The sequence below is a fragment of the Heptranchias perlo genome, chromosome 5 (genome assembly GCF_035084215.1).
Source record: "Heptranchias perlo isolate sHepPer1 chromosome 5, sHepPer1.hap1, whole genome shotgun sequence".
Taxonomy (NCBI): domain Eukaryota; kingdom Metazoa; phylum Chordata; class Chondrichthyes; order Hexanchiformes; family Hexanchidae; genus Heptranchias; species Heptranchias perlo.
The window spans coordinates 131,316,322-131,329,974 of record NC_090329.1 but is presented as its reverse complement, the minus strand read 5'-3'; the positions used below and the strand labels follow the sequence as shown (position 1 = coordinate 131,329,974).

General features: G+C 47.0%; 1 protein-coding gene across 3 annotated transcripts in view; it reads left to right on the top strand.

The window, feature by feature from the left end:
* The window catches only part of dnph1 (2'-deoxynucleoside 5'-phosphate N-hydrolase 1), a 20,693-nt gene extending 7,040 nt beyond the window's left edge, over positions 1–13,653 (top strand). Inside the window, exons 3-4 of one of the 3 annotated variants that reach the window (XM_067985229.1) lie at positions 8,136–8,246; positions 13,505–13,653. In XM_067985229.1, the coding sequence (XP_067841330.1) occupies positions 8,136–8,246; positions 13,505–13,560 (167 nt within the window). In that variant the 3' untranslated portion in view covers positions 13,561–13,653. Of the gene's footprint in view, positions 1–8,135; positions 8,247–11,454; positions 12,031–13,145; positions 13,385–13,504 lie in introns of those variants that run through there. The other 2 variants (XM_067985228.1, XM_067985227.1) reach the window with 2 other exon arrangements.

Below are 13,653 nucleotides of genomic sequence, written 5' to 3'. Positions count from 1 at the left end.
GGACCCGGCCACTCAGCCCCTGGGCCCGCTCCGCCACCCACAGGGCCTTGACCGATCCGAACTCAGCTTCATGTCCAATTTCCTGCTCGCTCCCCGTAACCCCTAATTCCCTTTATTTCTAGGAAACTGTCTATTTCTGTTTTAAATTTATTTAATGATGTAGCTTCCACAGCTTCCTGGGGCAGAAAATTCCACAGACCTACTACCCTCTGAGTGAAGAAGTTTCTCCTCATCTCAGTTTTGAAAGAGCAGCCCCTTATTCTAAGATTATGCCCCCTAGTTCTAGTTTCACCCATCCTTGGGAACATCCTTACCGCATCCACCCGATCAAGCCCCTTCACAATCTTATATGTTTCAATAAGATCGCCTCTCATTCTTCTGAACTCCAATGAGTAGAGTCCCAATCTACTCAACCTCTCCTCATATGTCCACCCCCTCATCCCCGGGATTAGCCGAGTGAACCTTCTTTGTACTGCCTCGAGAGCAAGTATGTCTTTTCTTAAGTATGGACACCAAAACTGTATGCAGTATTCCAGGTGCGGTCTCACCAATACCTTATATAACTGCAGCAATACCTCCCTGTTTTTATATTCTATCCCCCTAGCAATAAAAGCCAACATTCCGTTGGCCTTCTTGATCACCTGCTGCACCTGCAAACTAACTTTTTGATTTTCTTGCACTAGGACCCCCAGATCCCTTTGTACTGCAGTACTTTCCAGTTTCTCGCCATTAAGATAATAACTTGCTCTCTGATTTTTCCTGCCAAAGTGCATAACCTCACATTTTCCAATATTGTATTGCATCTGCCAAATCTCCGCCCACTCACCCAGCCTGTCTATATCCCCTTGTAGGTTTTTTATGTCCTCCTCACTCTCTACTTTCCCTCCCATCTTTGTATCATCTGCAAACTTTGATACGTTACACTCGGTCCCCTCCTCCAAATCGTTAATATAGGTTGTAAAGAGTTGGGGACCCAGCACCGACCCCTGCGGAACACCACTGGCTACTGGTTGCCAGTCCGAGAATGAACCATTTCTCCCAACTCTCTGCTTCCTGTTAGATAACCAATCCTCCACCCATGCCAGAATATTACCCCCAATCCAGTGATTCTTTATCTTGAGCAATAATCTTTTACGTGGCACCTTGTCGAATGCCTTCTGGAAGTCTAAATACACTACGTCCACTGGTTCCCCTTTATCCACCCTGTACGTTATGTCCTCAAAGAACTCAAGCAAATTTGTCAGACATGACTTCCCCTTCATAAAGCCATGCTGACTTTGTCCTATTAAATTATGTTTATCCAAATGTTCCGCTACTGTCTCCTTAATAATAGACTCCAAAGTTTTACCCACCACAGATGTTAGGCTAACTGGTCTATAATTTCCAGCCTTCTGCCTACTACCCTTTTTAAATAAGGGTGTTACATTAGCAGTTTTCCAATCTGCCGGGACGTTTGCTGAGTCCAGAGAATTTTGGAAAATTATTACCAAAGCATCCACAATCCCTATTGCCACTTCCCTCAAGACCCTAGGATGTAAGCCATCAGGTCCAGGGGATTTATCCGCCTTGAGTCCCATTATTTTACTGAGTACCAATTCCTTAGTGATTTTAATCGTATTTAGCTCCTTCCCCCCAGAGCCCCCTGTTTGTCCAGTGTTGGGATATTATTAGTGTCCTCGACCATAAAGTCTGAAACAAAATATTTGTTCAGCATTTTTGCCATCTCCTTTACACCTTCTTTACACAAATCGCTTTACACCTTCTAGTTTTCACTTTATCTGTGGTGCCTAAAGTACACTTTCTTTCTGCTGCTCTACGCTTTTCCCTTTCACTTGTTCTTGAACAACTATTTGTACTGTAAATTTCCCCTGGGACTTCCCCTCTCTTGCTGCTCTCAACTTTACTCCCTTCTCACTCCCCGCTCAGGTTCCCATCCCCCTGCCACTCTAGTTTAAACCCTCCCCAACAGCCGTAGCAAACCCCCCTGCAAGGATATTAGACCCGGCTGTAAGGAGAATAACTTCAGATTCTCAAGTTTCTCCAAGTAACTGAAATCTTTCATCCCTGATACCATTCTAGTAAATCTCCTCTGCACCGTCTCTAAGGCCTTGACATCCTTCCTGAAGTGTGGTGCCCAGAATTGGATACAATACACCAGCTGGGGCCTAACTAGTGTATTTTAAAGGTTTAGCATAACTTCCTTGCTTTTGTACTCTATGTCTCTATTTATAAAGTCCAGAATCCCGTATGCCTTTTTAACAGCTCTCGAACTTGTCCTGCCACCTTCAAAGATTTGTGGACGTACAGGTCTCAGGTCTCTCTGTTCCTGTACTCCCTTTAAAATTGTACCATTTAGTTTATATTGCCTCCCTTCATTCTTCCTACCAAAATGAATCACTTCACACTTCTCAGCGTTAAATCTCACCTGCCACGTGTCTGCCCATTTCACCAGTCTGTGTCCTCCAGAAGTCTGCTACTATCCTTCTCACTATTTGCTACATTTCCGAGTTTCGTGTCATCTGCAAATTTCAAAATTATAGCCTGTATACCGAAGTCCAGGTCATAGAGTCATAGAGTCATACAGCACAGATAGAGGCCCTTCGGCCCATCGTGTCCGCGCCGGCCATCAAGCCCTGTCTACTCTAATCCCATATTCCAGCATTTGGTCCGTAGCCTTGTATGCTATGGCATTTCAAGTGCTCATCCAAATGCTTCTTGAATGTTGTGAGGGTTCCTGCCTCCACAACCCTTTCAGGCAGTGAGTTCCAGACTCCAACCACCCTCTGGGTGAAAAAGTTCTTTCTCAAATCCCCTCTAAACCTCCCGCCTTTTACCTTGAATCTATGTCCCCTTGTTATAGAACCCTCAACGAAGGGAAAAAGCTCCTTAGTATCCATCCTATCTGTGCCCCTCATAATTTTGCACACCTCAATCATGTCCCCCCTCAGCTCCAAGGAAAACAAACCCAATCTTCCCAGTCTCTCTTCATAGCTGAAGCGCTCCAGCCCTGGTAACATCCTGGTGAATCTCCTCTGCACCCTCTCCAAAGCGATCACATCCTTCCTGTAGTGTGGCGACCAGAACTGCACACAGTACTCCAGCTGTGGCCTAACCAGTGTTTTATACAGCTCCATCATAACCTCCTTGCTCTTATATTCTATGCCTCGGCTAATAAAGGCAAGTATCCCATATGCCTTCTTTACCACCTTATCTACCTGTTCCGCCGCCTTCAGGGATCTGTGAACTTGCACACCAAGATCCCTCTGACCCTCTGTCTTGCCTAGGGTCCTCCCATTCATTGTGTATTCCCTTGCCTTGTTAGTCCCTCCAAAGTGCATCACCTCGCACTTTTCCGGGTTAAATTCCATTTGCCACTGTTCCGCCCATCTGACCAACCCATCTATATCGTCCTGCAGACTGAGGCTATCCTCCTCGCTATTTACCACCCTACCAATTTTTGTATCATCAGCGAACTTACTGATCATACCTTTTACATTCATATCCAAGTCATTAATGTAGACCACAAACAGCAAGGGACCCAGCACCGATCCCTTGACAAAGCCATGTTGACTATCCCTGATTAATCCTTGCTTCTCCAAGTGGAGACTAATTTTGTCCTTCAGAATTTTTTCCAATAATTTTCCTACCACTGATGTTAGGCTCACTGGCCTGTAGTTCCCCGGTTTTTCCCTACTCCCCTTCTTGAATAATGGTACTACATTAGCGGTTCTCCAGTCCTCTGGCACATCCCCTGTGGCCAGAGAGGTTCTGAATATATGTGTCAGAGCCCCCGCAATCTCCTCCTTTGCCTCACACAGTAGCCTGGGATACATTTCGTCCGGGCCTGGGGATTTATCCATTTTTAGGCCTGCTAAAACCGCCAATACCTCCTCCCGCTCAATGTTAACATGTTCGAGTATATCACAGTCCCCCTGCCGTATTTCTCTGTCTACATCGTCCTTCTCCATAGTGAAAACAGATGCAAAAAATTCATTTAGAACCCCTCCTACATCTGCCGGCTCCACACACACATTGCCATTTTTGTCCCTAATGGGCCCTATTTTTTCCCTAGTCATCCTCTTACCCGTAATATACTTATAAAACATCTTAGGATTTTCCTTTATTTTGCTCGCCAGTGTTATTTCATGGCCCCTCCTTGATCTCCTAATTTCTTTTTTAAGTATCCCCCTGCACTTTTTGTACTCCTCGAGGGCTTCCTCCGTCTTTAGCCTTTTGTATCTGCCAAAAGCCCTCCTTTTTTTCCTAATCCATTCTCGTATATCCCCTGACATCCAAGGTTCCCTGGAGTTCTTGGAACCACCCTTGACCTTTACGGGAACATGTTGCCATTGTATGGTCTCAATCTCCCTTCTGAAAGACTCCCATTGCTCCGATGCGGATTTTCCTACAAGCAGCTGATCCCAGTCCATTTTGGCCAGATCCTGCCTTATCCTATTAAAATCGGCCTTCCCCCAATTTAGAACCTTTATTTCCGGCCCCTCCCTATCCTTTTCCATGATGTATATCATGGAAAAGGATAGGGAGGGGCCGTAATGTATATCAAAAAGAGCAGTGGTTCCAACACCGACCCCTGGAGGATACCCCTGCACACTTCCCTGCAGTCTGAAAAACAACCATTCACCACTACTCTCTGCTTTCTGTCCCTTAGCCAATTTTGTATCCATGCAGCAACTACCCGTTTATTCCCGTGCGCTTCAATTTTGCTAACAAGTCTATTATGTGGTACTTTATCAAACGCCTTTTGGAAGTCCATATACACATCATCAAGGAGTGACTATCACACAGTCCTCGTGGAGATGAAGTCCCGTCTTCGCACTGAGGACACCATCCAACGTGTTGTGTGGCACTACCACCGTGCTAAATGGGATAGATTCAGAACAGATCTAGCAGCTCAAAATTGGGCAACCATGAGGCGCTGTGGGCCATCAGCAGCAGCAGAATTGTATTCCAGCACAATCTGTAACCTCATGGCCCGGCATATTCCTCACTCTACCATTACCAACAAGCCAGGGGATCAACCCTGGTTCAATGAGGAGTGTAGAAGAGCATGCCAGGAGCAGCACCAGGCGTACCTAAAAATGAGGTGCCAACCTGGTGAAGCTACAACTCAGGACTACATGCATGCTAAACAGCGGAAGCAACATGCTATAGACAGAGCTAAGCGATTCCACAACCAATGGATCAGATCAAAGCTCTGCAGTCCTGCCACATCCAGTCGTGAATGGTGGTGGACAATTAAACAACTAACGGGAGGAGGAGGCTCTGCAAACATCTCCATCCTCAATGATGGCGGAGTCCAGCTCGTGAGTGCAAAAGACAAGGGTGAAGCGTTTGCAACCATCTTCAGCCAGAAGTGCCAAGTGGATGATCCATCTTGGCCTCCTCCCGATATCCCCACCATCACAGAAGCCAGTCTTCAGCCAATTCGATTCACCCCACGTGAGATCAAGAAACGGCTGAGTGCACTGGATACAGCAAAGGCTATGGGCCCCGACAATATCCCGGCTGTACCGCTGAAGACTTGTGCTCCAGAACTAGCTGCGCCTCTAGCCAAACTGTTCCAGTACAGCCACAAAACTGGCATCTACCCGACAATGTGGAAAATTGCCCAGGTATGTCCTGTCCACAAAAAGCAGGACAAATCCAATCCGGCCAATTACCGCCCCATCAGCCGACTCTCGATCATCAGCAAAGTGATGGAAGGTGTCGTCGACAGTGCTATCAAGCGGCACTTACTCACGAATAACCTGCTCGCCGATGCTCAGTTTGGGTTCCGCCAGAACCACTCGGCTCCAGACCTCATCACAACCTTGGTCCAAACATGGACAAAAGAGCTGAATTCCAAAGGTGAGATGAGAGTGACTGCCCTTGACATCAAGGCAACATTTGACCGAGTGTGGCATCAAGGAGCCCTCGTAAAATTGAAGTCAATACAAATCAGGGGGAAAACTCTCCAGTGGCTGGAGTCATACCAAGCACAAAGGAAGATGGTAGTGTTTGTTGGAGGCCAATCATCTCAGCCCCAGGACATTGCTGCAGGAGTTCCTCAGGGCAGTGTCCTAGGCCCAACCATCTTCAGCTGCTTCATCAATGACCTTCCCTCCATCATAAGGTCAGAAATGGGGATATTCGCTGATGATTGCACAGTGTTCAGTTCCATTCGCAACCCCTCAAATAATGAAGCAGTCCAAGCCCGTATGCAGCAAGACCTGGACAACATCCAGGCTTGGGCTCATAAGTGGCAAGTAACATCCGCGCCAGACAAGTGCCAGGCAATGACCAGATCCAACAAGGGAGAGTCTAACCACCTCCCCTTGACATTCAAAGCCATTACCATCGCCGAATCCCCCACCATCAACATCCTGGGGGTCACCATTGACCAGAAACTTAACTGGACCAGCCATATAAATACTGTGGCTACAAGAGCAGTTCAGAGGCTGGGTATTCTGCGGCGAGTGACTCACCTCCTGACTCCCCAAAGCCTTTCCACCATCCACAAGGCACCAGTCAGAAGTGTGATGGAATACTCTCCACTTGCCTGGATGAGTGCAACAACACCACTCAAGAAGCTCGACACCATCCAGGACAAAGCAGCCCGCTTGATTGGCACCCCATCCACCACCCTAAACATTCACTTCCTTCACCACCGGCGCACAGTGGCTGCAGTGTGTACCATTCACAGGATGCACTACAGCAACTCGCCAAGGCTTCTTCAACAGCACCTCCCAAACCCGCGACCTCTACCACCTAGAAGGACAAGAGCAGCAGGTGCATGGTAACAACACCACCCGCACGTTCCCCTCCAAGTCACACACCATCCCGACTTGGAAATATATCGCTGTTCCTTCATCGTTGCTGGGTCAAAATCCTGGAACTCCCTTCCTAACAGCACTGTGGGAGAACCTTCACCACACGGACTGCAGCGGTTCAAGAAGGCGGCTCACCACCACCTTCTCAAGGGCAATTAGGGATGGGCAATAAATGCTGGCCTCGCCAGCGACGCCCACATCCCATAAACGAATTTTAAAAAACGCACTACCCTCACTACCATTTAGTGTGTAAAAAAAAGTGCTTCCTGATTTTACTCCTGAATGGCCAGTTTTAAGATTGTGCTCCCTTGTTCTGGATTCCCCCAACAGTGGAAATAGTTTCTTTGTATCTGCCTTATCGAATCCCTTTATCATTTCAATGATCACAATTAGATTACCCCTCAATCTTCTAAACTCAAGGGAATACTAGTCTAGTTTATGCAACCTGTTCTAGTTTAACGCGTTAAGCCCGGTATAATTCTTGTGAATCTGCACTGTACCTCCTCCAAAGCCAATATATCCTTCCTGAGGTGTGCTGACCAAAACTGAACTCAGTACTCCAGATGGGGTCTGACCAAGGCTCTATACAACAGAAGCACCAGGAAGCTGTGGAAGCTACATCATTAAATAAATTTAAAACAGAAATAGACAGTTTCCTAGAAGTAAAGGGAATTAGGGGTTACGGGGAGCGGGCAGGAAATTGGACATGAATTTAGATTTCAGGTTAGGATCAGATCAGCCATGATCTTATTGAATGGCGGAGCAGGCTCGAGGGGCCGATTGGCCTACTCCTGCTCCTATTTCTTATGTTCTTATGTTCTCCCCTCCGTATTCCCTTCATATAAAGGCCAACATTCCATTAGCTTTTTAATTGCTTTTTGTACCTGACTACTAGCTTTTAATGATTTGTGTTCTTGAACTCCCAAATCTCTCTGTTTCTCTAGTTTCTCACCCTTTAGAAAATACTCCGATTTATCTTTCTTGGATCCAAAGTGGATGATCTCACATTTCACCACATTGAACCCCATCTGCCACAGTTTTGCCCACTAACTTAATCTATGTCCCTCTGTAACTTCCTGCTCCCATCCACAACCTACTGTGTCGCATAACTTAGTGTCATCTGCAAACTTCGATACGCAACTCTCTATTCTTTCATCCAAGTCATTGATAAAAATGGTGAAGTTGCTATCCTTGCTGAGATAAGCTAACTTGGCATAAACCAGCGTCCAAACCTGCAACCTTCTCAGTGGGTACTTGTGCAATTATAGGTTCTTGTATGTAATCAAATGCCTTTCTCCTTGGCAGTGATTGTGGCAGAGGTCACCCAACCTTCTTTGGGTGTTGGTTATGAAATTGGAAGGGCCATGGCCATGAACAAGAAAATTCTGTGCCTGTTCCGAACATCGGCAAAACACGGTGAGTATCTGTATTACGTATGGAGCCAATCAGCAAACTTTAAACAAAAAGCATAGTCCTTCTGTGAATGACGTGATCCCAAGGTACTCATAATATGGCTTGGGCTATTTGCGGCCAACCTCTCTTTCACCTCTGGCCCTTGGAAGATTTGTTATTCCAAATGCCACTGGGCCTATGGCTCATTGCAGGATGTTAGCTGAGCTGTTCAATGCTATTCACACCCCTTCTCTTGCTTTCTATCCAAGAGTATGCTGTTATCCCAACTTCTGTACACTGCCAAAGCTCTAGTAACAGAACTTGGAAAAATCCAAATTGGTTTGCTAATGCCCTTCAGGGAAGATACCTGCCACCCCTGCTCAATCAGTCCTACAACTAACTCTAGGTGTCAGCCTGAGCTCAGTTGGTAGCACTCTCGCCTCTGAGTCAAAGGGTCGCAGGTTCAAGCTTCATTCCAAATACTTGAGCACGTAATCCAGGTTGATATTTTATTGCAGTACTGAGGCGGTGCTGCACTGTCAGAGATGCCATCTTCTGGAAGAGACGTTAAACCTAGATCCCATCTGCCCTCTCGGGTGGATGTAAAAGGTCTCAGTGCTATTTCAAAGATGAGCAAGGGAGTTCTCCTCAGTGTCCTGGACAACATTTATCCCTCAACCAACATCACAAACAGATTAACTGGTCACTCATCTCGTGGCTGTTTGTGGGACCTTAGTATGCGATTCCACAACCAACGAATCAGATCAAAGCTCTGCAGTCCTGCCACATTCAGTCGTGAATGGTGGTGGACAATTAAACAACTAATGGGTGGAGGAGGCTATGAAAACATCCCCATCTTCGATGATGGCAGAGTCCAGCCCGTGAGTTTTTTTTTATATTCGTTCATGGGATGTGGGCGTCGCAGGCAAGGCCAGCATTTATTGCCCACCCCTAATTGCCCTCGAGAAGGTGGTGGTGAGCCGCCGCCTTGAACTGCTGCAGTCCGTGTGGTGAAGGTTCTCCCACAGTGTTGTTAGGCAGGGAGCTCCAGGATTTTGACCCAGCAATGATGAAGGAACGGTGATGTATTTCCAAGTCGGGATGGTGTGTGACTTGGAGGGGAAACGTGCAGGCGGTGTTGGTCCCATGTGCCTGCTGCCCTTGTCCTTGTAGGTGGTAGAGGTCGCGGGTTTGGGAGGTGCTGTCGAAGAAGCCTTGGCGCGTTGCTGCATTGCATCTTGTAGATGGCACACACTGCAGCCACGGTACGCTGGTGGTGAAGGGAGTGGTGGATGGGGTGCTAATCAAGCAGGCTGCTTTGTCCTGGATGGTGTCGAGCTTCTTCAGTGTTGTTGAAGCTGCACTCATCCAGGCACCTGGAGAGTATTCCCTCACACTTGTGACTTGTAGATGGTGGAAAGGCTTTGGGGAGTCAGGAGGTGAGTCACTCGTCGCAGAATACCCATCCTCAGACCTGCTCTTGTAGCCACAGTATTTATGTGGCTGGTCCAGTTAAGTTTTTGGTCAACGGTGACCCCCAGGATGTTGATGGTGGGGAATTTGGCGATGGTAATGCCGTTGAATGTTAAGGGGAGGTAGTTAGACATCCTCTTATTGGAGATGGTCATTGCTTGGCATGAATATTTCTTGCCACTTATGAGCCCAAGCCTGGATGTTGTCCAGGTCTCGCTGCATGCGGGCAGGGACTGCTTCATTACCTGAGGGGTTACGAATGGAACTGAACACTGTGCAATTGTCACTACCATCTTCCTTTGTGCTAGGTATAACTCCAGCCACTGGAGAGTAGACTGATGGGGCAGTAATTGGCCAGAGTGCAAAAGACAAGGCTGAAGCGTTTGCAACCATCTTCAGCCAGAAGTGCCGAGTGGACGATCCATCTCGGCCTCCTCCCGATATCCCGACAATCACAGAAGCCAGTCTTCAGCCAATTCGATTCACTCCATGTGATATCAAGAAACGGCTGAATGCACTGGATAAAGCAAAGGCTATGGGCCTACATCCTGGCTGTAGTGCTGAAGACTTATGCTCCAGAACTAGCAGCGCCTCTAGCCAAACTGATCCAGTACAGCTACAACACTGGCATCTACCCAATAATGTGGAAAATTGCCCAGGTATGTTCTGTCCACAAAAAGCAGGACAAATCCAATCCGGCCAATTACCGTCTCATCAGTTTACTCTCAATCATCAGCAAAGTGATGGAAGATGTCGTCGACAGTGCTATCAAGCGACACTTACTCACCAATAACCTGCTCACCGATGCTCAGTTTGGGTTCCGCCAGGACCACTCGGCTCCAGACCTCATTACAACCTTGGTCCAAACATGGACAAAAGAGCTAAATTCCAGAGGTGAGGTGAGAGTGACTGCCCTTGCCATCAAGGCAGCATTTGACAGAGTGTGGCACCAAGGAGCCGTAGTAAAATTGAAGTCAATGGGAATAAGGGAGAAAACTCTTCAGTGGCTGGAGTCACACCGAGCACAAAGGAAGATGGTAGTGGTTGTTGGAGGCCAATCATCTCAGCCCCAGGACATTGCTGCAGGAGTTCCGCAGGGCAGTGTCCTTGGCCCAACCATCTTCAGCTGCTTCATCAATGACCTTCCCTCCATCGTAAGGTCAGAAATGGGGATGTTTGCTGATGATTGCACATTTTCATTTCCATTCGCAACCCCTTAGATAAGTCACAAGTCGGGAGTGTGATGGAATACTCTCCATTTTCCTGGATGAGTGCAGCTCCAACAACACTCGAAGCTCAACAGCATCCAGGACAAAGCAGCCTGCTTGATTGGCACCCCATCCACCATCCAAAACATTCACTCCCTTCACCACTGGCAGACCGTGGCTGCAGTGTGTACCATATACAGGATGTACTGCAGCAACTTGGCAAGGCTTCTTCGACAGCACCTCCCAAACCCGCGACCTCTACCACCTAGAAGGACAACAGCAGCAGGCACATGGGAACAACACCACCTGCACGTTCCCCTCCAAGTCACACACCATCCTGACTTGGAAATACAGACCATCATTCGCAGCAAGTTACCCAGTTTTCAGGAGAACAGCGTCCACGACACCACACAACCCTGCCACGGCAACCTCTGCAAGACATGCCAGATCATCGACACAGATACCACCAACACACGAGAGGACACCACCCACCAGGTACATGGTTTATACTCCTGTGACTCGGCCAACGTTGTCTACCTCATACGTTGCAGGAAAGGATGCCCCGGAGCATGTTAGATTGGCGAGACCATGCAGACACCGCGCAACAATCGCCAGACAGGAGGGTTCCCTCCCAGTCGGGGAACACTTCAGCAGTCAAGGACATTCAGCCACCGATCTTCGGGTAAGCGTTCTCCAAGGCGGCCTTCGAGACACACGACAACGTAAAATCGTCGAGCAGAAATTGATAGCCAAGTTCCGCACCCATGAGGACGGCCTCAACCGGGATCTTGGGTTTATGTCACGCTACACGTAACCCCACCAGCAGGAAAAAAAAATTATCTGTTTTTAATACAACTGGACATTCTCTCTCTCTCTGCCTTTCGGGGCTCTTTCTTTGTCTGTGTAATCTGACCCATTGTGTATTCAGTATACTGGGACGTACTGTTTTCCGTGGCTAACCTGTCTGAACACCAACGACACCTTTGATTGGTGTGATTGTGTCCCAGCCTAATATAAGATATGCAATTTGAGAACCTTTCATTCACTCACTCACCTGACGAAGGAGATAATCTCCGAAAGCTTGTGATTTTCAAATAAAACTGTTGGACTATAACCTGGTGTTGTAAGATTCCTTACATTGGAAATATATCGCCATTCCTTCATTGTCGCTGGGTCAAAATCCTGGAACTCCCTTCCTAACAGCACTGTGGGAGAACCTTCACCACACGGACCGCAGCGGTTCAAGAAGGCGGCTCGCCACCACTTTCTCAAGGGCAATTAGGGATGGGCAATAAATGCTGACTTTACCAGCGATGCCCACATCCCAAGAACAAATTTTTAAAAAATGCGAAACCTGGCGGCCACATTTCCCTGCATTATAACAGTGACTACATCAAAAGCGCTTCATTGGCTATGAAGTGATTTTATAACATCCTGAGGACATGAAAGGTGCCATATAAATGCCAGTTCTTTTAGTCGTACAGTAGTTGACTTGATGCTCTCTGAAGTGACCTAGGAAGCCACTCAATTGTAAAAAGACCCACCCCATCCTAAGACAACTAGAGAGGGGCAATAAATGCAGCCTTGCCAGCATCACTGACATCCCAAGATTGAAGTTCAATTATTTGATAGAACTGTTAATCCTGTGGCATGTGTGGTCATGGCCACAGTGGCTTGATTGAAAGCACAAGCTCACAGGCTAGATGAAATACACACATAGACCCTGCACCCCATCAGTAACGTGGTTTTCGAGTTGCCCCAGACAAGGCGTTGATAGTCTGCAACAAATTGTTTAATAATGTCTTTCATAATGACCCAGCAAGGTCAGGCGATGAGTTGCTGAACTTTACAGGTCAAGAAGGTCTGGTGTCTGCTGAATACGGGTACCACAATTGGCCTCAACATTACTGGGAAGTTAGATAATGTTTCCACCCCTGGACGCTATCCAGTTACCTCTGTCATAAGTATGAGTGTGAGTGCAGGATTGGGTTTGGCTGTGATGCCCTTTGCGGAGGCAAAGGCTGCTGACTCTCATATGAATAATGTCCACAAGATACTGTGGGTGACCAGTGGCTGGGGAATAGAACCCCATCAGTGTGTTAATACCTTCAGGAAGTTAGTAACATTTGTTAGTCAATCACTGCTTACCGTACTAGTAAATATAATTTAACTCATAAGTTTAAAAAAAGGTTACAGAAATTGACAGGAGGAAGATGTTTATCCAACCATGTGTGTCTCACAGTTCTCTCAGCAATGATCCGAGGGGCAGAGAATGGAACAAACTTCCAAATCAACGATTACTCTGAGGAGGAAGTGGAAACAATTCTACAACAATATTTTGAGAAGCAGCTACAGGCATGAGTGACGCCACTGTCCACCTGTTACTTCCTAAAAGAAGTGGGATTCCTATCGTGTTGATAATGCTAACTATTGGTGCCTTGTACTCTATATACACAAATAAAAATCTCTCAGCCTTTCAAATTACAGTGTGAGATCTCTGGAGGACGATTTGCTGCTCTCTGTTATGGCAGAACTGGGAGGAAGAGATGTCTGATCTCCCCTCCTGTCAACATGAAGTATTAAAATTGTTTTTTTTCTTAGGATGTGGACGACTCTGGCAAGATCACATTTACAGCCCAATTTGTAAAGAGTCCTGATGGAGCCCAAAGTATTGTCAAAATTAAACATGTTTTTGTTGGAATCGAGTAGGGCATACTGACAGATCAAGGATGTTGGCAGATCAAAGAACG